Source organism: Dermacentor albipictus, chromosome 6 (genome assembly GCF_038994185.2).
Source record: "Dermacentor albipictus isolate Rhodes 1998 colony chromosome 6, USDA_Dalb.pri_finalv2, whole genome shotgun sequence".
In the NCBI taxonomy this organism is placed as follows: domain Eukaryota; kingdom Metazoa; phylum Arthropoda; class Arachnida; order Ixodida; family Ixodidae; genus Dermacentor; species Dermacentor albipictus.
Window position 1 is genome coordinate 101,574,819 of NC_091826.1, and position 24,163 is coordinate 101,598,981.

The 24,163-nt window shown below is 47.3% G+C and overlaps 1 protein-coding gene across 8 annotated transcripts in view; it reads right to left on the reverse strand.

Annotated features, from left to right (window-relative positions):
* The window catches only part of mahj (LisH and WD40 domain-containing protein mahjong), a 111,868-nt gene that overhangs the window by 70,320 nt on the left and 17,385 nt on the right, over window positions 1-24,163 (reverse strand). For all 8 annotated transcript variants that reach the window (XM_065446237.2, XM_065446235.2, XM_065446238.2 and 5 more), the window contains exons 4-11: window positions 22,526-22,599; window positions 22,279-22,386; window positions 20,323-20,511; window positions 15,295-15,513; window positions 13,134-13,310; window positions 8,321-8,479; window positions 2,306-2,346; window positions 831-1,238 (exon numbers count right to left, since the gene is read on the reverse strand). In XM_065446237.2, the coding sequence (XP_065302309.1) occupies window positions 831-1,238; window positions 2,306-2,346; window positions 8,321-8,479; window positions 13,134-13,310; window positions 15,295-15,513; window positions 20,323-20,511; window positions 22,279-22,386; window positions 22,526-22,599 (1,375 nt within the window). The remainder of the gene's footprint in view (window positions 1-830; window positions 1,239-2,305; window positions 2,347-8,320; window positions 8,480-13,133; window positions 13,311-15,294; window positions 15,514-20,322; window positions 20,512-22,278; window positions 22,387-22,525; window positions 22,600-24,163) is intronic.

Genomic DNA, 24,163 nt, shown 5'->3' on the forward strand with positions numbered 1-24,163 from the left:
TTCAAGCGATTTCCATTTATCAAGATTCCACTGTATTCACACAGTCCTAGTTTTTAGCATACCGCACACAAGCGCTCTCATGAATGTGTGGTTAGGCGCAGCTGGGCGTGGCCTCCGAGATTGCGATCTCAGAGGGTGCACTTAGCTTTGCCAGCTATGCGACGTGATAAGATAAGAAAGAAGAGTTGCTTGTGCATAGCCCCTAAAACCAGTGTTGCTCGACGGTGTATTCAAAGTGGGAATATTGAACTGCCGCGCCAAATTAGTAGTGTGGAGCCCGGCCGAAAGTGTTATGCTCGGTGCGAAATAGTTGGTATTTTTGGTTTCGAAGACAGATCTAGTCTGTTACATCCATTGGCAGATGAATCTTACTTTGTTAAAATAGGGTTTTAAATACATGGATCTCTATGACTACTTCAAGAGGCATTGCATTTAGTTCAATGTATTGTCTCGTTACAATGACCTTTAAGTGTACATGACACTGGCCCCTTTTCTCTCTCGGTAAGCTTCACTGCAACATATTGCATATGCCTGATAGCGTAACACTACTGTATTGCGACGAAGATGGCTTTCCAAAACAGGACGTTATGCAACACTCAACCTTTGCCATACTTTCCAGGCTTAGAAGCCATCAGCAAGTATGACAAAGCTGAAGTTGGCCCCAGTGCTGACAGTGGCTAATTCTTTCAATCATCAACGTGGCCCCAAACAGCTGAAAGCTCAGTAGTGAACGTCGAAGCAGCTAGGCCTGCAACAGCAACCAAGCATAGGGAGGGTCGCTAAAAAAAAACTATCACTGCTAAACAAGACATGCGAACGATGATGCATACCTTGACGCAGAAGGAGTCGTCGTGGAGGCAGACTGCGAAGGTGGAGGGGAAGACGACAAGCTCACGCTGACGCCGCTGGAACTGGCGGTAGCGTTGCGAGCATGTGACCTCCGCAGGTGGTCTGCCTTGTGCGCCAGGTGTGCTTCGAAGTAGCGTTTGAGGGCCGCGCAGACGTGCCGCGCCGTCTGGCGGCTGGCGAACACTTGGTCATCCGAAGGAGACGCCGAGTCGTTACTGCTGCCGCGGACGAAGACGTCGAGGGTGCTCATGACGTTGAGGAGCTTGCGTAGCCCGTCCTGCTGGTCGAACAGCTCCAGCAGTGACCGGAAGGGGAATGCCAGGCCAAAGAACATTGTCGCGTGACAACGGCTGGAATCATGGGACCGCTCCAATAGCCACAGGGCATACCTGCATCGCCCAGGTAGGTGCCAATTAGAATCAATTATTCCACAAGAGAATGAGATTATATATTCAAAGAATTTCGAGCAACTTTGATTGTCCAAGTCTAGTCCTAAGGCTGTTTGTTATTCTGTCCTACCAAGTAGCCTAAACACGCACACTGCTTGAAACAGTCAGATGTGCCCTACAGCTCAAGTGGTTGTTACTTTGGACGATAGCTTCTTACACTGAAACAAAGCTGGGTCAGTTGGTAATAGTTTAATATTTTCATAGAAGAATGTGACAGATGGAAACACACTGTCCCGCAGGAACAATAGCTAACAAATTGTTCTTCGATAGAACTTCAGAAATAAAGGCCACTAGGAAAACACATTTTCATACACATTATTACTTTTTGCTTTGTGCATGCATTGAGAGTGCTTTTATGTAATGATGTCCTCTCAATAAACTTAGATATATTAGCCAGTGCTTATCCTGCACAGTTGCTTTGAGTTTCCATCTTCCACATTGTCCAGCCAAAAGTGCCCCAAGGTTCAAAGATCCAGGGACATCATATCAACTGAAAAGCACTGTGAACTGAATTGATATCTTTAGAGCATCAGATCTTCAGTGGGAACTACAACAATACAACTTATTGCAACCACGCAATTACACCTGAAAAGCACCTGCCATTGCTACTAATTCAATAGGAGGATTCTACATAAGTCTACTCAAATCCTGATCAGTTTAAGTTTCCTTAAATGCTGGCCGCCAAAATGAAGCACTGCCCAGAGGTGCAGGGTTTCGCATAGGAAAAGAAAACCGTGAACTAATTGAAGCGGAAACTTAATCTTGCAATTTGATCTGTAAAGCGCTCACTTTCAAGTACAGGCCATCACAAAGACTTCTAAAAGAGGAAAGAAGTGCAACTTGAGAAAATGTTGAAGGTCCCCTTTATTAATGCCGTTTCTGCACAATATACTGCTACACATGTCTAACTAAAGCTAATCAATCAGTGTTTTCCTTTTTGGTCTGCTAATGTCTGGGCTTAGGTATACTTAAATTGAAGAAAGAGAAAGAAAGAAAAGGGTACTTACGCAACCAAGTCAGCCAGGACCGACTGTGGAAGCATGCAAACCTATGAGGGAAGGAAAGAAGGGACTCATTAACAAACATCACCTCGCAAGGAGTAAAAACTTGCTCGATTACATATTGTCAAAAACTCAACGTCTGTATTTTATGTGTTTGCATAGTTATCTTTTTACAGAGCAGCTCTTGAGTGCCTGTTCCCGCGTTGAATGTGGGGGCATTCCCAGCCTAACCGAGCGAACAAATGCAGCTGCTGAAAGCGCGAATGCGGAGTGCAGCGGGGGATGAAAAAAGCAGCCAAAGCGAAGTAAGCGCGAGGACGAAAGCAGGCGAGGAGAGCGCAGCGCAAGCATGAGGGGCAAAACGGAGGAGGAGGAGGGTATGGCGAAAGTGTGATAAGCACAGTGCCACGCAAGCTATGTGTCCGCTGCTACGACCGCTACAAGATGGGGCTACAGTAGCGTGCCTTCATCCGTTCGCCGATGACTCCTTTATCTTTTCTCGGTTGCTACTTTTCAACAGCTAACGAACGTTAAACGTTATCCCTCAACACAGGTCGTGCCTGCATGCACCAGAAGTCGCGCCTGAAGCCCGCGTCCGACGACCACTGCACTCTGTGCAAGATGGCTTGATCGCACTAAACGCTTTGCGGTCTGGATGTTGTGAATAGCAGTCTATCTTATTTTTTGTGTGCAGTGATATGATGAGAAATCAAGTGTTCCTACAACGATGCATTTTGTGATCGTCGGTGGTTGTTTTTGAAGTGCCATGTATGCTACGGCTTCGCCTGGCGGCACTTTCGTCAGTGGATATCCGCTTCCATGGTCAACTCGAAAGGCTCTTCTTTAGCTGGCGGGGGCATTACGTGGCGCAGGCCGCTGCAGGAAGCTTGCCACTCGTCTCATCATCAGCCTATTTATGTCTACTGCAGGATGAAGGCCTCTCCTGCAGCCTCCAATGACCCATGTCTTACACCCACTGATTCCAACTTGAGCATGAAAATTTCCAAGTTTTTTAACTGCCATTAGTGTTTTTGCTCTTTAAGAAAAAGTGCATTTCTGGACATTTCCCAGGTGACCAGAAATAGCTGCGTGCACTGCACTGCCGCAGGCACGCATCGCTGCAGCAAAGCACATTGTACAGTGAAATCTCATTACTACGAACCCCACATTAAATAACTTTTCAGATTAACAAACCTTTCAGATGTCCGCAGCTGACTTCTTATGATTTCAATGCAAAAATATTTCAGTACTGTGGGCTTCAGAATACCAAACTTCACTGAATAACGATCATTATTAAGTTTCCGTGTCACGTCAACAATGACTCTGTACTACGAACTAATATTCCGAAATCTGGGGTTTCTTATATTTCCGTGGATCTGTCACAGCAGCCGAAACAGTAGGCTAGCAGATGACAAGGCGTAGAAAGCGGACGCTGTAGCACAGCCTGAGATGGCCTTCCGTAAAAGGAAGAGAATATTTTTGTAATCTATTCTGGAGGCGTCGACGCATCAGGTTTTGCAAGCGCATGCTCCACCCAGACAAGTGTTGCCCAGCAACGGAAGCACTTCTCGGCCTTTTTTCTGCGCACGCCTCTTTCTTTCGCGCTTCTGTCTGTGGCTGTACTGGCCGTACTAGCTATGCGTGCGGAGAAATGTAACCTTCGTACACGCGGGGATGCTACATGGTCGCCTTTTCTGGATGGTAATGCTTACGTGCGCTTGCGCTTTGGAATAGTCCAGATGTCTGCCTCAAGTGAGACAGTTGCAGTGTCCACGACAAGAAATGTGAAAACAAACAAGAAACATTGCGCTTTGGAGGCGACATAGACCTTCCTTTTTTGTCATTAGTTTTCTCAGCGTCAGCGTCTGCTTTGCATTTGTCGCTCTTACTATACGGTGCTTCGGGGGTGTGTAGCAGCGGAATCTATGGAAAACAGCAACATCACAAGCCGAGATCCAATGGCGACGTTATCGTGGATAGTTCAAACGGTAACAGCTCATGAACTGATGGGTCGATGGGCGGAATGGTTAATTTTGAGGATTTCACGATGACCTTCCAGAATAACTACCGTATTTATTCGAATCTAGGCCGATAGCTTTTTTCAAATAATCATGTTTCAAACTCTAGAGTCGGCTTAGATTCGAGAATTTTAAAGAAATGCTCCAGTTTTTCATTGAAACTGCTAAATATGGTGCATAGCTAGCGCCATCTAGAAAAGTCAGTATCGCAGCCGCTACTAGCCATGCCAGTAGCCAACCATACACAAGCGAGGTCGCCATTTTGACCTGTGCCGTGCTGGCCATACCAGTGTGCGGCATGGTGTTATCGCGATGGCACCAAGCAGGAGATGCCACTTCAGTGCCAGGTACTTTGATCGTGCACGCCTTTAAAAAGTGCAGCATATCTAATGCGCTTGACGGTACCGAAGTTAGTGCACTGTTTGAAGGTGACAGTGAAAAGGAACACAACGACGAGTCTAACAGCGACGACGACGTTGAATGAGCTCTACACGTTCAGATTCAATAAATGCTGTTTGCATTTTGTGAACGCTGTCTTCGCTTTTTTGTTTGGCCTGCATTCGAGGTAATATTTTGTTTTGTTGTTGTTGGCTTTGGACTTTAGTGTGTCGGCTTAGTATTGGGGTCGGCCTAGATTTGAGTAAATACAGTAACGATTTTAGGTGGTCCAGTGTAATCGTTATATCAAGATGACTATACTTACACTATATAGCCAAAATTTGCTAAAAAATTTGTCTACTGTAGCCGATGGTCCCTTATAGCCGGGTCCACTGAAACCAAAATTCGTTGCATGAATAATATACCATAAAAACCCGCGTATAATACAAGTTTTCTTTCCCTATTATTAGCGTCCCAAATTTTTTCCTCGTACTATATGTGGATCCGAAAAAAAATTTCCGTCAGAAATTTGAGCTAGATTATTGCTGCATGGCTATGGCTTGACTTCAGTATTGCTGCGTGGCTACGGCTTGGCTTCGTTACTGCTGCGAGACTACAGCGTCGTTTCTTTACTGTTGAGTGCGCAACTTGGTAGCACAAATGCAAAATACGCTTCGTGAAGTGAACGAAAACAGTACTCGGCTGCTTTCAAGAGAAAGGTTATTTTAGCCGCACAGGACATCGGCAACAGTGCGGCAGGGAGGCAGTTTGGCGACGAGGGAAGCATTCACGGGTGGCGTCGAGAGAAGGAAGCCCTTTTCGCGGTTCGAAGAGTGGGACATTCCCGGAAATCGAACTCGCCCTGACGGAGTTTGTACGCCAACAGCAAGTTGCGCATCTAGCTGTGAGCGTGGAGCTTATGCAGGCAAAAGCTAAGGCGCTTGCAAGAGAAAAAGGGCTACCGAGCTTCGCCTTCAAAGCGAGCAAGCACTGGATTTATCGCTACATATGCCGTGCTGGTTTTTCCTTACGCCGCCGAACTTAGATTTTACAAAAGCTGCCTGAATCGTTCGAAGAGCTGCTTGTGGCTTTCCAGCGCCATGTTATTTCGCTGCGCAAGTACAAGGACTTCCAGCTAGGGCAAATCCGCAATGCTGACAAAATACTGGTCTAGCTGGACATGCCATCACCCCTCACTGTGCACGAAAATGGCTCTAAACAAGTTCATGTCCAGCCCGCAAGCAACGAGAAAATGTGAGTTACCGTCACGTTGTCGTGCACAGCAGATGGACGCAAGCTCCCACTCTACGTCATTTTCAAGAGCAAGACAGTGCCTAAAGGTGAGGAGCTGCCAAAAAATCTGGTCGTGAGATGCCGTGAGAAAGGCTGGATGAACGAGAATATTGTGCTCGACTGGATAAAGTCCGTCTGGTGTAGGCGGCCCGGCGCACCGTTGTCGTTCCCGTCCATCCCTGTGCCGGATACATTTCATTGCCATTTCGTCGATTCAGTGAAGAGGCTGTTGCGTGAATCCGGCACTGAACTCGTCGTTCAGGTGAGCCTGCAGTGACGTCGACCGGGCAGCTGAAGCGAGCTTCGCCAGCCGCGCTATTCAAGTGGATTGTGGATGCATGGGCCAGCATTGCAGAGGACCACGTGCGTCGCGCATTCAAGAAGTGCGGCATCTCGAATACGCTCGATGGCACAGAGGATGAGTACCTCTGGGAAGATATGTTCGGCAAGGAACTATCCGAAGAGAGCGCAGATGAGGAAGACAGTGATTGAAGTGCGGAGTGCAATTTAAATAAATGTTTTCCTAGAGTTTTCCTAACTCGTATTATATGCGGAAAAAACTTTTTCTTTCCATTTCGCGTCCCAAAAATTTCCCCTCAGACTACAGTGAACCGGACCTCGGAAAAAATATGTACTAAACGGTAGCACTGTTTAACCGAAATAGCCCGAGATCGGCCACTTACCTGTCAAAAACGGAACTCAGAGAGTGTGCGATGAAAGGGGAAAAAACATGCAGTATTTATTCACTTCACGCGACAAAAGTGTTATTTTCGTTTGATGCCGCGGTGGCCTTGCAGCGACGACAGCGGCCTGAAACTCACTGAAGCTGCGTGCCAGCTTCTCAGCCAGCCCCCTCTTCGCGGCAAACACTCGCATAACAGATTCCTCATTGGCGTTATGTATTTTGTGCGGTAGCGCTGCAGAAGTCGCGGGACGCCTTTTTCATTGCCGGTTGCTGTTCTCTTCGCGACGATTGCATTCATGAGGCTGAGGTAATGCGCAGCTTCTGCCACTGTCGGGCCTGAACTGCTCGTGCTGTCGCTTTCCGTGTCGTCCTCATCACTGTCGCTAGTCAACACTTCAGCAGCAACAGAGGCAACGATGGCGAAAAGTCGAATCTCATAGCCGACATCTCTTCACGGTCGCAGCAGCGCTGCCGAGCAAGTTCGCATTCCAAATGCTACACACCGTAGTCAACAGCAGATCCCTGTCATGTGCTAGCGCCGATTTCTTCGTGTCACGTTCGATAGCACGAACAATGTCTAATTTTTCTTCTATGCTGAGCACCCGGTGTCTTCTTTATCCAAGCTTCGGCATGACACGAGTCCTCGCTTGCACGATGCCACAACGCTCTCTGGCACAGCGCTGAAATGATGTTGATGTTGATGTGGCTTCACGTGCAAACGCACGGGGCGCTTGGAGGCCGTTCCGATCTCTGAGGCTTGTTGTTCTGCTGGGCCGCCCGATGGAGATGACGCACCGCCGTGTTTGCTTGACAAAAAGTAGAAACACTACGTGCTAACCGATACGTACGCAATAAGCTGGTACGGTTTATGCGGATACAAAACAACTTATGTTCAATGGCCGCTGAGCGGGGGATTTGATCTTACTACTTTTAATACGGAACTACTGTTTAAGCGGGTACAGTTTAACGAGGTTTTACTGTATATGTGGGTTTGTATTATCTGCGGGTTTTTACGGTACGCAGACCAAACTAAGTGAGAAGATTGGTGCGTTATATCCGAAAGTATGTTGTATGGAGATCCGGTGTAATGGGCATGGACTGTATCAGAGAAATGTTCAGTAAACAAATAAAAACCATTTATCGCAAGACATGTTGGAAGGCAATGTTGAATTTTTTTCAGTCAGTGATTGTGGCAATGAAGGTGGGAAGGTGGTGCCAATCGGTGCTGGTTCTTGGCACAAGAGAGTCACGGTACAAATTATAGTGACAAGTTTGTAGGCATACCTTGTAACGGTGGTCACTGCGGGATGATACCTAGCATGTAGCTAGGGGGGTGGGAAAAGATTGTGTTTTAGCAGGACTGTAATGATAAATCTTATCATAAGGACTGATCCATGAAGATCTGCGGAGGATTGAGCAACCCGGATAACAAAATGTGATCTTTGTAAAATATCTGAGCAAGAACAGAGCAGCAGTAGATGCAAGATATCTTTTTTTAGGGGGAGGGGGGGGGGCAATTTTGAGGGAGAAAGATGCAGGTCTCTGCCTGGTATATACCGCTCCTGGTTCTGCCTTCTGGTTGGACAATTTGACATGTAATCGTCATTTCACCGCACAGAGTTGGCTCTACAAGGTATAGCAGCTCACCCTTTCCATGGCATCCTCGGAGTAGGCCAGGTAGTACAGGCAGATAGAAACACCTGTCGCGGCCACCGACGGCCTATGCACCTCCAGCAGACGCTGCAGGCCTCCCACGGCGATGAACTCCAGGGCAAATTTTTTGTGGCACAGCAAGGCAGCCAGGTACTGCACAAGGAATGGTGAGAACACAGAAGAGCCTCAATGACGTGACACCCTGGTCCCCGGGATGTAGCCTGTCTCGTTTCGTTTCTGGCTTGCCTCAGCTATAAACCGTGGCTTGGTCACGGTTTGGTCACCAAGACCGAAACTATCGATTTACGTGGTTCCAAATTTATATTCACTCGTTCCAAACACTTCAAAAAATTCTGCACACTGAAATGCGAATAGACGCAAATATCAACTAGTGCAGTATTCGACTGAATGTTCAAAATATACTGAACATGCGCACAAGCCTAGTCTTCCGACAGGAACGAAAGCCTTTGCTCTAAGCAGAGGCGACTTACTTGGTATTTCAAAAATGCGATCTGCCAACTTGTCTTGGCCAGGTATTTTCTGCTGGTGCCCGCTTGCACCTATACCTACTGCAAACAAGCTGGGTATGTCTATATGGTGCTGCTACATAACTTTGTGAGAGAAGCAGAGTCCGTCCACATAAAAAAAAAATCAACATTCAATAAAATCAAGCTATCTTCAGTTTGCTACTTTCGTTGCTGCATTCAACTGGTTACATTAACTTTCATGTGCCCATAGCACGAATCAGACACTGCTGACTGGCAATCCGGATCTCAAAATCCCATAATAACTGATAAGCAGTGGTCTGCGACAGCAGCAGAGATGAATAAAAACTATATTTATTCGATTATAAGGCAGTCATGATTATAAGGTGAGCACGCAATTATGGGACTCCAGAAAGAAAAAGAACAACTTGCACACTAATACTTTCAAACCTTGATATAACGAAGCTGTACTTGCAGTTACAAACTTCGTTAAATTGCAAATTTAGCTAATTCAAGGTTTTGAAGTTTAAGCAGCCAAAATGATTCCACAAATTCTTGCAACCTTCCTGGTAGATCGCATCTTGTCAGTAAGCACTTATAAGCAAATAGCAAGAAAATTGTGCGCATAGCGCTGAGAGCGATGCAACAGCGGGGCTAACGGCGTCTTGAGACTTGTGTGTGTTGTGTCGAGCGGCGGCGCAAATCTTTGACACCATGGCCGACTGCGCTTAGTTCCCGCAGCCATCCTCAGATCGTGGCTCAAATACAAAAAAAAAAGAAAGATACAGCTATACCTCCCTAGAAAACAAAAATCCAGTTTTCCCAGAAAGGTGGAACATTGATGGCGATAGCGACGTACTAACAACTACACAAAGTATAAGGTTTGTAGATTTATTGGCGTCACGCACGCTATGGTGAGCCTGAACATGTCTCACCTGATGACCACACACACTTGCCATCACAATGCGAGCAAATGCTTTGCACCGTGTCTCGGAAACGGGAGATTACGTGACTGCCAACACAATGTGGACGGGAACGCAATGCGCATCAAGGCACCGACCATCTTGACTCAATCGGCGTGCACAGGAAACAGTGCTCACCGGTGTTTTCATGTGAGATGGGTGGGCAAGTATACCGGGGAAGCTGCTGAGGTGGGCAGCTGTTCTCGATCATATGCCCCTTGTGCATTTTCTCGCTTATACAGTAGTCAACGGATTTTTTAGAAGTAAAAAAATTCCAACTTGATGGATGCTCTGGACGCCATATACAGTCGCCGACCGTTTATTCGGACCTCACGGGGACTGCGAAAATGTCCGAATAAACAGGTGTCCGAAAAAGCAGATTAAGAAAAAAAAATGAAATCCTTTATTTCCACGCACTTATTCGGGCTCGGCAGTAGGCTTGGAAGAAATCGTGAATGCGCCGTTGCACGCTGTTCCGTTTACGCGCAATCAGATAAGCCTGAATCTCGGAGAGGGTCGTACGGTCACTATTGGCGGCTGAAAGCACAGTCACTGCTTGTACACGCTCCGCATGCGACGGCAGCGTAGCACATGGTGCGTCATCTTCCGACTCATCGTCCGGCGATGCAGCAGAAACCTGACGAATGATCTTGCCGTCGTGGAGTTCTGCACATGTCAATACAGCAGTGTCAGCACCTATGAAACTGTCAAATGAGACGGTGTCCGGAATCGCAATGCAACCACTGCACAGGTCTCGGCAGAACATTTTCCGCGTCAGTATGGAGCACATCGGAAGGCGACAAATCTTGGGCCTCCCGGCACCCGCTTGCCGGCATTCCCCAGCACAGTCTGTGCGGGCCCTGTCGGCGCCATTAGACCCTTGACGCGATGTTTACGTATGCCGCGTTGGATCACCGAAACCTCGACACAGCACACAAAGCAAACACCACCGTGCCGACACCAGTCGCACAAACGAAAAACGCGGCCTGCTCGCAGCATCTTGCGCGAAGAAACAAACCGGTTGCTGGATTGTCTTGACGTGGCTTACTAAGCTGAAACCGGAACTGCTGCAGAGCCGCTCTATCACCGCAGGACAAACGATGATGATGAGCGGGGATTTCCAGTAGCGCCATTTCGTGGGGCAGCAAGGAAGCTCCGTTCAAAACAAAAATGGCGTTCAGCAAGTCGAACCATGCACCGGTCAGAGTCAGTGCATGGTGCTCTCGACCCAGCTGGTTAAAGGAGTGTCCGAAAAATCAGACGAGAGGTTGCAAGGTGTCCGAACTTTCGGCAGTTGTTATACATTATGGTCTATGGGGAGAATGGCGGTGCCGCGAAGCTGACCGAATAATCGGGCATGTCCGAATTTTTGGAGTCCGGAAAATCGGTCGGCGACTGTAGAATGCACTGTCACAGTTCCCGTAGAGCTAACGAACTTGTGCAACCAATTTTTGCAGACAAATTTAGGCCCCAAAGTTCGATTTCCCACACTAAATTGCTCGTTCTGAGCCACGCTACCAACTGATCTTGGAAGCTGCCATGCTGGATTTTCCGTTGGCTTGGCTTCCAGTGGCCCGCTCTAGTCTCCAAGATTGGGAGGCACACGTTATAAATAAACAGCACCTGCCACCTTCCAGTCTCGGAGGCCATGCCCACTCTTCCTTGGCTGACAAACTCCCCCAGGGGATGGTACTTTTTCTGTTTGCAGCGAAGCTATATATATGGCTAGGGTTCCATGCATTATTGTTCTCCGTGAACAAAAACTATCATCATTAGTGGCTCATACCCCCGTAAGCATCCATACTCCCATAAGCAAGCAAAAAATGCAGCAGCTCATAACCCCGCAAGGCAGAGGCTACAACCACTGAGCAAAGTGAAGTAAACAGTTTTGAAGTTCTTTCTAATCACGCATACAACATACAGAACAGCATGTCGAAAAATGTCATCATCAATGGCTCATACCCCTGTGAGCAATGGCTCATAGCAAAAAATGCAATGACTCAGTGACGTAAGGTTCATGGCTACACACTTTACGTGAATTATCTGCGCTGACATTACCCCTGTTGTCGTTGTCGGTGATATCAATGTGGATCTGTCGGTACCCAAAAGGGAGTGGTTCATTTGCTCCGTGTTGCAGACATATCCCTTGTGATGCCACACTGAGTCGGCCCAACCGACCACCCAGTGGCATACGTGCATCGATTTGACATTACCAAAGAATTGGATTGCAGTTGCGAGTGAAATAATGACCACCACTCAAGACAATAAATGAGTTCGTACCCTTGTTCCAAATTATGTGTCACCTCCGTGTCATGTACTAAACAGCTTCGCTGGTCAACCACCCTTATAGAGTGGAATGGCTCACGATGTTTTTTGTTTCTTTTTTTTTACGGTCAGCACTCTCATCCCAATCGCCTAATGCGGGATCTGTATTTTTTTTTTCTTTTTCTAAAGTTTTTGTTGCTATTTTGCACGTGGTGTGTCCACTGAGCTGGTGATTCCCGGAGACATTGCATCTGTGTGTGTGTGCGATTTCGTATTTACATGATCGGCGCCATCTCCTGTGTCTTTGCATAAGCCAAGTGGTGCAAGAAAAACGTGCCTTGTTTCTCTATCTTCATGGCGAACTCAATTGGCGGAGATCACCAACGCGGTGACGTTTTGTCAACTGTATACGGAGACCACGTCACTCTTGCACAAATCCAAGCGTCTGATCACCTCCAAGCGTAGGCAAGGCACTATTAGTGATCTTTTTTAAGCTGCTCTAAGCCTAGTATTCTTTTTTTTTTTTTGGTAATGTGTTTTTCGTACTGTGATTTTTCTGACCAGTTTTTGGTCCCCGCGATGTCTGGAAAATCGGTCAGCGACTGCACTGGATCTAGTGGTGGGAAAACATAAAATACGATCGCAGTTGTGCAATGCACTTCACATTGGTGCCAAAAGATCGTGTTTTCCGGGAATTTATGAATCTGTGAAAAAAGTCTAACTGTACTGGGTAATTTCTTGTGTTTTCAATCACGAACGTTGGTGCCGGGAAACCATATGTAACAGGATCGCATCAACAAGGCTCTACTGTACTCGAATAGACACAGCATTTGTCTCAATACATACTCTTGATTTTGAAGAAAGCATTTCCTTTCTACCAGAAGGCTACTGAAGAGACAATATGCCGATTTGTTTTTCCAGATGTTAATAACCTAAGAATACTATTTAATGAGTGGAGTAACTACATATGCCGAGAACAGCAAAGAAGACGGAAATGGCAACCTATTTATTTTTATTCGATTACTTCGAGTAAATGGTGCAGACACAGCAAGGACCCGCACAACCACCCCCGCTGTGCGCTACAGTGCAGCCCACCTTGAGCGCCTCGAAGGCCAGCCGGACGTCGCGGTTCTCCTTGAGGTTGGCGTAGTGCAGCAGCAGGTGCAGCGTCTTGGCCTCCAGCACGGCCCCCAGCAGTTCCTGGTACTCGCCCAGTGGGGTCAGGTACTGAAGGATCAGCCGCTGCTGCATTTCCACTGTCAGGGGAAACACCTGCGCACACAATTAAAGCAGGAGACAAACACTTCAATTTCCCCGTCAGATAACACATGCAATCAGCGTACCAACAAGTTTTAAATATGTGCTAGATTCCAACAGCCGGCCACCTTCCAGAGCACCTTTCCAATGGCCACCTCTGAAATGTATCGCATTGCATAAGGCAGCATGTACTGTGCGTATGTAGGTAATATATTGCTTGCCCAATTGGAGAGCTAGAGCTTCAGCTTTTGCCGTCGGTGTAGGCCCAATCATGGGGAGGTTCGCAATTCTCGCACTTTTCGGCCATTGAAGAAGCGCACTTTCCAAATTAGGTACATAAAATCGCGGCTGCACTTTCAATTGGACAAGCAGCTCTTCCCAAAGCCATCCATTAGGGCTTGTTCTTCAGCACAGTTGAGAAAGTTGTAGTACAGCAAATTGCTTTGCGATTTCACACTTCCACAGGTCACCCTTTTCCACCTCGTGTATCAAAAGAAATGTTTGCTCTGAGCTCAGCAACTTGCGCGTGGGGTACTGGACATGCCGTTTCCAACCGAAAACTTTGGAAGCACTTGCCAAGCACACATACAGAAGCAACAAACAGGCTACACATTCGCAAATCCTGCACCGGCCGATGGACGTGCGCACACAAGCACAGAAGAATTAATGTGTCCGGGTTTGGGTGACTGGACGTGCCGAGCACACAAAAGGAGGCGCTACACGGGTCTTGCTAGTTTGTTCTAAGCAGAGCAAACTCATGCAATGCTTCGAGTAATCCCTTTTAAATACATGCACGTAGGTCAAGACTGGGAGAAATTTTCCATAACGCGACAAATTGAGTAAAGCGGGCATAAGGGCTTACTGTATTTTGGTTTTGATATTTCACCGATATGGTTGTCATCAGTGCACCCTGAAAGCCGGAATTAGCGAAGTTTAGCCAATGCAGTAGTTGCCAACCATGCTCCGAATGCAGAGCGAGTTGTAGAGGCTGCATTTACGGTTTGCCGTGCAAGTTATGGCACATCCAGTGCTTTCTCTTCATCTGTTTTTTTTTTTTTTTTTCACTTGCATGTTAAGAAGTGACACAGGCCCAGGTGACTTCAAGCAGCTTCAAGTGAGGCAAACTCCCTCCACGACATCTGCTTTAAGGAGGGTCGTGATTGAGGTGAGTGCCGGACAATGAATGTCACAAAGAAACCTGTTATGTCAATGGGGGATGAACATATAGTGCATGCATTGACTCTATTTTCATCTATTCATAGTGATAGCATAACCACGATGATGATGACGGCTGACTGGTACCAAGCGACTGAGTGGCGCACAGGAACAGGTCGATAAACTGCAATCATATTCTCGGACAATGACTTTCGAACATGCTTTTACTTTTGCATTACTAGCACCAAATACACTAATGGGCGATGGCATTTGTGGCCCTGTGATAAGACAGCATCCTTGACGTGCCAAGAATGCCATTGCTCACAGTCTGGCACCAGTCACGCAAAATCTCACAAAAGTGGAGGTATCCCCAGAAGTGATCATCCAAGAATATGGCAAACTTGCTTGGTCCACTTGCGAAATACCCTCTGGCAAATTCAATATTTTAGACTTCCGATTATTTGGACTCTTCAGTAGCCCCCACAGAGTCCGAATTATTGTTAGGAACTGAATCAGGCATTACACATGGTAAAATTCTAACTGTAGCCAACATTGAAAGCACAGTGGGCTAACCTTGGCCCATTGTGTTACTGCTGCATGCAAGTATTATAGTCAATTCATGATGAACTGTACCTTCCAATAGGTGGGTGCCCAATTGCCCACTCCAGCAATGGTTCATTTTGAGCAACAAAAACAGGTCTCGAAAGCTATGCTTTTGCAGGCTGCACAGGGCAGAAGTGCTTGCGGAGCGAGAAACATTACGTGATCGCACATTTTAGACACCACCACAGGCACGACCGCCCAACTGACGACATACGCAACCAAGCTAGCCAGTGATACTTGCCTGTTGCGAGCCGATCATGAGGGGCTCCAGCTCGGCCCAGCTGCTGTTGGAACACTCGCTGATCAGGGGTGTCTCCGAGGGGCTCTTGTGTGGCGGCCCCTGCTGCTGCTGCAACGCCGTCGCCTGCTGTGGCGTGGACAGCGGGCCATCTGTGGCTGCGCCGTTGAGGTGGCAGAAGGGCCGCTCCGGCGGGCGGCACACGACTTCTTCGGGGGTCACCTGCCAATACGAGAAGGGTCGCACAGAATGAACTTCAATCACAGAACCAAGGTGCCGGCATACAAGCAGAGAGCAAGCATGGGCGCCAACGACGACAGGAAAAAGGAACGGTTATGAAATGCAGCTCCACGCCTACTAACTACCTCTTTTATCCTTTCTTTAAGTTTTACAGTTTTGTGCAGCGAAACCATGATTTGCTCACGAGGCATGGTACATGGGCGTTTTTGTATTTCACCCCCATTGAAACGCGGCGCCGGCGGCCGGAATTTGATACTGCGCCCTCAGGCTTAACAGCGCAACGCCATAGCCACCACGGCAGGTGCCATAACTGCCTCAGAACGAGGTCCATGATATGGCTTGCAGAAGACTCCTAAGCCACAAAGAGGAATGAGCTCTGAGGAGTGAATTCAGAAGGAATCTGAAAGGCCGTTGGTTGGCCTACGGCTACCGGAACACGGCAGGGAGTTGAGATTGCAGGACCGGTTCCCTGTTCCCCCTGAAAAGGCAGCGACCGTGCTACAAATTCTTTCTTTTCTCTTAAGACGTGAACAACGCCCCATTCTTGTAAATGACTTCAGTGGAACCTCATTGATATGCTCCTCACTACTGCATTTTCCCAGCTGCTACATCGTGTATTCGTGGTCCCACCCTAAATCTCATACGCTATCATGTATCGTGTTCTCCTTGATTCATCGCCATTCTGCAATCTTCTTGCATGTTACATTACATTTGAACATAGTGGTCCCATAAATTTAGCGGTGCAACCAGCCGGTACATTGCAACAAGCGGCCAAACTTTGCAATAGGCGACTTAAGCTGCACTAGCGCTTTTGCAAAGTTTGGTCGCTTTGCAATAAGCGATTGAACTTGCACAAGCCATGTGCAGCATGAGCATATCAGGAGAAAAAATGCACAGAGCAGTTGGCGAAGTCCCCGAAGAAGTGTGCATCTGTTAAAACTTACCTGGAACCATGCACATTAGGCCAGGTGTACCGAGCGCAAGGATACATTTATTTGGGCCCGGCAAGGGCCTTATACGCATTGCATAATCGCCAGTTCTCTTTAGGCAGCTTGAACGCAATGCAGCTGCGGTATGCCGTGAAATGTGCATGAAATATTGTGGTAAAACACATTAAGAGTTGAATGGGGTAACCGTCAAGGAAAAGCATACGTTTCCCTTAATTATACACACACACACCGTCCCTCATCCTAGTACTAGTGCCTAGGCTTTGAATAATTACTGGCAGCCATTCAGAGCTACCGTATTTACTCGCATAATGATCACACTTTTTTGTCAGAAAAATTGGCACAAATTCAGGGGTGCGATCATTACGCGGGTTAAATTACCCGCGAAAAAAAAAATTTTTCGTCCCGCGTTTGCTGCGGGATGTGGGACACCAAAACAAGAATGGCGGCCGGCGGAGCAAGCCAAACGCGATTTTTTTTCTTCTTGCGAGTACATTACGTGCATTGAAACAGTTTCTTCTGTATCAGTGATGAATAATGTCGTTAATATTGGCAAGTCTGCGGCAATAACATAGCCATGTCCACTTTGAGGGGACAGAAACAACAGATGGGCATGCTTAGCTGCCAGTGACAGAAACGCATGGCCGGCGTGCTGCGGAAACTGCGGCGTCTGTCTTTACTATCCTAACACGGCACGTTTCCGCTAAGGGCAGGCGAGTATCTTAGCTGTGTTACAAGCAGCGGTGTATGAATAGGGTACACGTTTTACGTATCAGTGTAAACGTGGCTACTATCATTGCCGCGTGCGATTTGTTGTGTGCTCACGAGTGCAGATGAAAAGAATCGAAAGGCGTTTTTTTTTTTTGTTGTTGTTGACCACAACCGTTATTAAGCCTACCCATTATAAAGGCAAGTTTGGTTGTACCTCTTTTTGTCATGGAAGTGCGGAAAGTGATGAAAGCAATGAAATGAGGCATCTACTTAACAATGTTTGGTGTGTGCAGACCACTTGGCTTGCCTTAAAGAGTCGTTCGCGTAGCATTCGACAGATGGTAAGCGTGATCATTATTAGCTAGACTTGGCCCACGACATATCGCTGCGGCAAGTTCGGGGTGCGATCATTACACGGGAAATAAAAAAAATCGAATTTTGATGAAAGATTCAGGGGTGCGATCATTACGCGAGTGCGATCATTATGCGAGTAAATACGGTATTTCCTGACACTGCTGTGGCGAATTGCAGCCTTCCTCAAAGGTTGCGTTTCCCGGCTGCTACTTCAAAAACAAATGGACGTGCTGGTGGCAGACATGAGCACTAGTATGCAGGCAGCCCTGGACAGGATAGAACGCCAAATAGAGGGCCTTCGAATGGGGATTACGGAGCAAGTCAAGTCGTGTATAGAGTGCACTTTCGCACGCATGCAAGTTCCTTAGCTTAGCGGTTACAATGAAAGCGGGCTGCCCGACCAAAGCTCTCGGCTGCAACCTTCAAACGTGGGCACCCGGCGCCTGCATCCCTATGCACAACCTCCTGCTTCCTCTCGTGATGATGATGGCGTCGCATAACGCGGAGCAACTAGTGGTGTGGCAGTGGAATTGTAGGGGATTCTGCCGAAAACGAGGTTCCCTACAGCAGTATATCGCCACATCCACGAACCCTCCCATGTTCGATGTCATCCTCTTACAGGAAGGGAATTGCACCCCTTCTTTATCCGGCTACAACACGCTCTCGGGTGTCTCTCCTCTCGTGGGAGCCTTAGTTTCGAAGCATGTTACATGTCGCATGCATACCACTAACATTGACATTCCTCACCAAATATCGGAAATAATTACGCAAGGTAAACGCAGCGAGAGTCTGTTCATACTCAATGCATACAGTCCCCCCCCCCGTTCACAAATGCACTGTTTTCAGCACCTACTAACAGAATTTGGTAGGTTTGGACGGGTTTGTGTGGTGGCCGGCGACTTTAACGCTCCGCATACGGCATAATGCCGCTTACGGAGAAATTCTCGGTGTTGCTCTTGCGATTCGATATGCCATCCCTGTTCCTGAGGAAGTGCATATATTGATGGACTCGCAACAGACGTGCCGGGCATTTCTATCAGGACATGGCATCCTCAGAGCGGCACACCAAATTCTCAAATAGATCCCGCAACATGCACAAACCACACCTCCCCGCACCCACTTACTCTGGACCCCTGGTCGTACCTCGCTTCCGGGTAACGAACCTGCACATGCGGCTGCCAGAGAAATTTTCCTCCGGGTTGGCTCGGCCTGGTGAGGCAACTAGTTCAGGGTGGGGGGATCCCTTGCTCCGTTACAAAGACATACTCCGTCATTACACACGCATTCGTCGCAGCAACGCCACACCACCGCTGTCCTTCTCGCGGGAGGAAACAGTGGCATTACGCCTGTTACAAACCGCAACTTTTCCAAATCTTGTCTCTCTCGATAAATTCTACCCGCACTGTTATGCAGATCGTTGCCCTGGCTGTGGCAGCTCGCCCACAATCTTCCACGTCACGATTGAGTGCACTGCAAACCTCTTTCCTCCTTTGCCAGCTCTCCTTTACCCCCTACGCAACAAAGAGCAGTGGGAGGATACCCTCTGCGACGGACCTCCGAGCTGTGATACAACGGGCTCGAAGCATCGCCGGAATCTTCATATGGACCCTGGACTGAGGGTTCCTCCCACATCCCTCTCTCCACAGTCACCGCGGCAAAGAGTAGTTTTGTTTGGACTCTGTATGCTCGCTGGCTGCAAGCCTTCAAAACTGCCTAGTCGCCATCCATGATCGTGTCGATAGCAGCCGTAGTTTTGTCTGCATCAGTTGTGGCAAACGGTAGTTCTGTTTTGAATCAGTGTAAAGCTGTCGAGGATGAAGAACACTAGCTGCATCGCAATGGACGGATGATCTGTCGACGACCGGCTCACTGGCAAGAAAGTAATCGGGACGTGCGCGCGGCAGTGAAAAGCGTGTTTCAGATGGAGACGCACACAATGGCCATGCTGCAAAGGCAGTCGAGAGGCTTTCACCACTGCGAGTGCTAATCAGTCGCAAGATGACGAGGACTGCAGCTTCCGCACTGCTTTTCTGCAAGATAGGAACAGGATTCACTTATTCATTCAGTAAATAAAAGCGTGTTGATGTAGGAAGAAGCTGTTTGTTGTTCTCGATAGCCTCTATAATTTGGACATTCGGTTAATTCAGACATTTCTGGGGGTACCATAAATTCCAATTTAACGAAGTCTTACTGTACTGCTACCACTAGAATAGTAATAATAAAAATTATGAATGCCACATGACATTTGGGCATGAACCAAGTGTGCGATGCCGCAAACAAGGTGGCCATGAACGAAACTGATGTCGACTCGAGCGAACATGCAATTTTAGTTGCCAACTCCCGACGAAATGGTGCTGGTGACAAGCAGTCATGGCAATCTCGCCGTGAATGCTTTTCCCACTTGTAGACCTTATCAGCAAATGAGCACGAGATCAGATGCACAGGCTTCACTGACTGCCGTAGCAGTAGACCACGGCTCCACGAATGGTCCCCTCCACGTCCGAAAAGTCTGCTGGGTGCTGGCTGCAAAACTCGGCAATAGCGACTTGAAATAACACATGTTGGAGATGTGTGCATGTAGCGAAGATGGCTTTGTGAGTGGAGCTGCTCGAATTCAATTGTGGGAAACTGTATGCATTCAAAGTGAGAAAACGAAACAAAATTTTCATATCAATTGCTGAGCTCTTATGCGAGCCTACGTAGCGGAAGTTTCAATAAATGCAACTAGCGCAGCCGGAGGGGAAAAGGAGTCGACGGATCGCAAGGACTGTGCACTTGCCTGTGCGAGCTCCCAGAGCCGCCGCAGCATAGCCGGCACCAGGCGGGCGTTGGCCTCCCGGTAGTTGGCCGCAATGTCCTGCACCTCCATGGCAGCTGCCAGCAGGCCCGTGGCGTATGCATGCAGTAGCGGGGGCGTGCTCTCCGACTCAGCCCACTGGAGAAGCCGGCTCACCAGCCCTTCCGTGTCCTGCAAGGACGGGCAAAGTCCAGAATGATCGCACAACCCTGTAGACAGGCGAGGCATTGGCTTCATAGCAGTTTTGGGGAATCTTGGGAATACCGTTGCACAACATTGTGTACCCTCCGTATGACAAATAAATACCCCCTCCCTCCCCCGCTTTCTTTCAAACACTGACTTCCCTCAGCCTATTCTGCATACCAGCTTCATCTTTTCCTCCTCCCCCATGAAGAGTGGGGGACAGTGAGCTACGTGTACATAAAAATGCTGCTAAGCAGTTGCTGCCCAGAAGAAGGCAAGTCGCCCTTGTTGAAATGTTGGTGCCAGCAATATTTCTTGTTCAACTACTGTTAATCACAGCAAATTTTAATTTTATTCACAGGCAATGGCATGGGATAGAGTAAATTACATTATGTGCCTGCAATGCTGCATGAAAAAAAAGAAAGAAAAGAAAGAAGAAGAAACATTAATTCACACAAGATGGAAATGAAAAGCAACAAATAATAAAACACAGTGTCGCAGTGTCGCAAAAAACGTTCTGAAGTAGGCACCTTCTCATTCGTAGAAAATGTTCAGACCTGTTAACAAGTAACTGAGCAACAGTTATCCACATGAAACTGAGGCAAGGCTCAAGCCAGATACAAATTCAAAGTTGCAAACAAGTAACATGGCCAATTTATCACACATGCACAGACTTTTGAATTCACAGACTTTTGCTGATTACATTTATCTGTCCAAAAGGGCTCTAGTCTACAGCAAGAAAACTGACACAGGCCCATACGTACTCCTATAGATTGGGGGTTATATATTCCAATCTCATTATAGCAAAATAATGGATATAACAAAGCATAGATAACAACCGATTTTCTGGATGGCTGATTTTTTGGACATGTCCAATAATTTGGATGCCTTCGCGGCACCGCCACGTACCCCACATAGTCAATGTATAAGAATGTTGGAAATTTCGGACGCAAAAAACGTTCGCCGTCCAATTTCCATACTTTTTCCATGATCATTTAGCTATGCTGCCGCAATTCATTTTCTCGCAGCCTCGATTTTTTTTTCTTTTTTAGCACTGTACAAGCTTGTGCAGCCCTTTAATGAAACTAATTTATTAGCAGCGTTCTTGTTCCCTCTCCATCGTCCCTGACAAATGTTGCACTTGGCCATACAGGAAGTCTATCTGGTCATTAAGGATTAAGGAGGTCATTCGTCATAGGCAACAGAACTAAAATAAGTGTCTGCTCTAAATAAGTTCAGCTCTTCCCCCCTGAAATGCTTATGTAGACAAAGTACACCAGGCAGTCAACTGTAGAGCTGCCAACCGCACCGAATTCAGCAGGACGGCCCCGACTTTTGAGTAAATGTTCAGAGTTCCAAGTTGACCCAGTTGGGCCGGCCAAATGTCTCGATTTATAATTTTTGCACTGAATAACAATCGATAAGCGAGATCGCATTTTTATAACACCTGGCCGCTTGGTTGCAGATTCTCCTCTTTTGTCTTCTTTTGCATTATCATAAAGGCCATTTCGTTTTATTCATAGTTATAGTTCTGTTGTAGGCCTTAACCATTCACAGCACCTCTACCTATATTAGTAGCAGCATTAGCCAGGCAACTACTGCATCTTTCTTGTACATTGCAACACGGTAGGAGTAAAAAGTTTGCATTGTTTGATAGACAGATTGGCGGCTCCTGGCACTGATTGCTGCTGGCACCCCTAGTCGACGGCGAATTTGACAAGAGCAGCAAGTATAATGCAATTCTGTGAAAGGTACCTGGAACACGACGGATGTCTCCAGCCCCGGCAGGATGTCCAGGAGAAGACGACAGGCGATGGTGCTTAGGTTACCGCCCTCACGGCTGAGCACATAATTGTTCACCAACTGCGGGAGTAATGGGGGTAAGAACACAAGCAGGAATTTGTGGCTTCAGAAGTACCGCGAGTGCCATTGAAATTTTCAAACCCTTTGAAAGTTCCTTTTGTAAACATTTCCTAATGCCCTTTCATGGAAATATGCTTACCTTGTTCATGAATTCGTCGTTCTTGAAGAGCGCTTTGAGTAGATGGCCTAGGGTACAGTCAGGGTGGGCACGGCCTGCCGGTGGTGAAAATGCAACAGTTACGATTTCATAATAGAACTACAAGGTTATTGTTATTACTGCAGCAAGCAACTTCACTGTTTCTTGTTTCTAACTGAAATATTAAAAAAATGGAGGATTGAGGAACAAGAAAAAGCTGCTTATGTACCAGCCTAAGTGCACCATCAACCACTTTTGGCAGTGGTCACAAGTGGCACAAGCCTTAGATTCAATCTTGACATAACCTTGACATTTTCTTCAAACAGCATGTGATTGAGAAACCAGCGATCTAATTGGCTACGGCCAGATCCAGGCATGTGTGATTTTAAATATACAAGAAACATCCTCAAAGTTCGATATGGAAACAAAAATAGGTTCTGCAATGAGCTTTACCTATCACCCTGGTGTCTACATAAGTGGTTCCTGGAGTACGTTATGGACGAAAGTGTAGCGCCTTATAGATATAAGACGCTACATGAGGTGCTCAAAAATCGAAGTCCCATCTCTACCAGGTGAAGTGACTACGTTCGCTGATAACACTGATAACAATGTCTCAGGCATTATCAGCTTCAAAATTCAACAGGAACTCAGGGCTATGCTTCCACGGGGAGCAAGCTTCTAGAGTCAACGAGCTAAATCTTCTCAGCAATGATCTGCAGCATTCTTTTATTTCCTTTTTTTATTCTAAACGGATGCTTAAGCAAAAACCAGTTTGAGTTTTATTAGTGAATTACCCTTCCACAGTACCAAGAAAGCCATTCGTTGGGCGCACCAAGCCCAGCAATTGAAAAAGGTTGCACAACGAACCGCAACAGGCAACCAGTGTTCACACTGGCTCGTGCAACCTGCCTGTCGCCACATTGAAATCTCTCACGAATGGTGCTGTTCAAGGCAGCTCACAGCACTATTGCCACGTAAATTAAGCGGCCCTGATTGGCTGTGCAGCTTTGTGACTGAAAAACTTAGCAGCGAGCGAGTGAACAAAAACAGTCGCTTTTCGACCAAAGAGAGCATATGTGACCAGTTAGTTGCTTTGCAACTAGATTGTGCAACCTACGGAAGCAGCTGGTGTGAATGAGCCCGCATTGTGACAGTAGGCTTGGCAAGACAGAAAACAAGCATTAGCAAAGAAAACAGGTGATGACACTGCCTTCAAGTTTCCACATTAGCTCAACACAACGCCATGTGCATTGTGACAGGCAAATGCAAAATTCACTCGCAACCTTAATTGATTTTTTCCGTGGCCCTGAAATTGTCAAAAAAAAAAAAAGAAAGTCATAGGCCTGCCTGACACACGCAACCCAGTCACGGCATAAGCTGGAGGAGTGGCTAGGCTACATAGAAGCTCCGTTTTCAGCACCACGCACTACAGGTCTTCGCAGCGAAGTATTTTCACGTCGGTTTCACAAGAACATCCTGTTCACCTGGTGTCGATGGTGAGCTGCGGCTTGTCCTGCTCTCCGCACAGCGGTCTGCTGAGCCTGATGTTGCCTGGTTGCCAGCGGCACGCATAGTTCTACGAATCGCTTCTTCAGGTTTGGCCCTTGCGAGGAGGCGCCATAATGTGCATTGAAGAGTAAA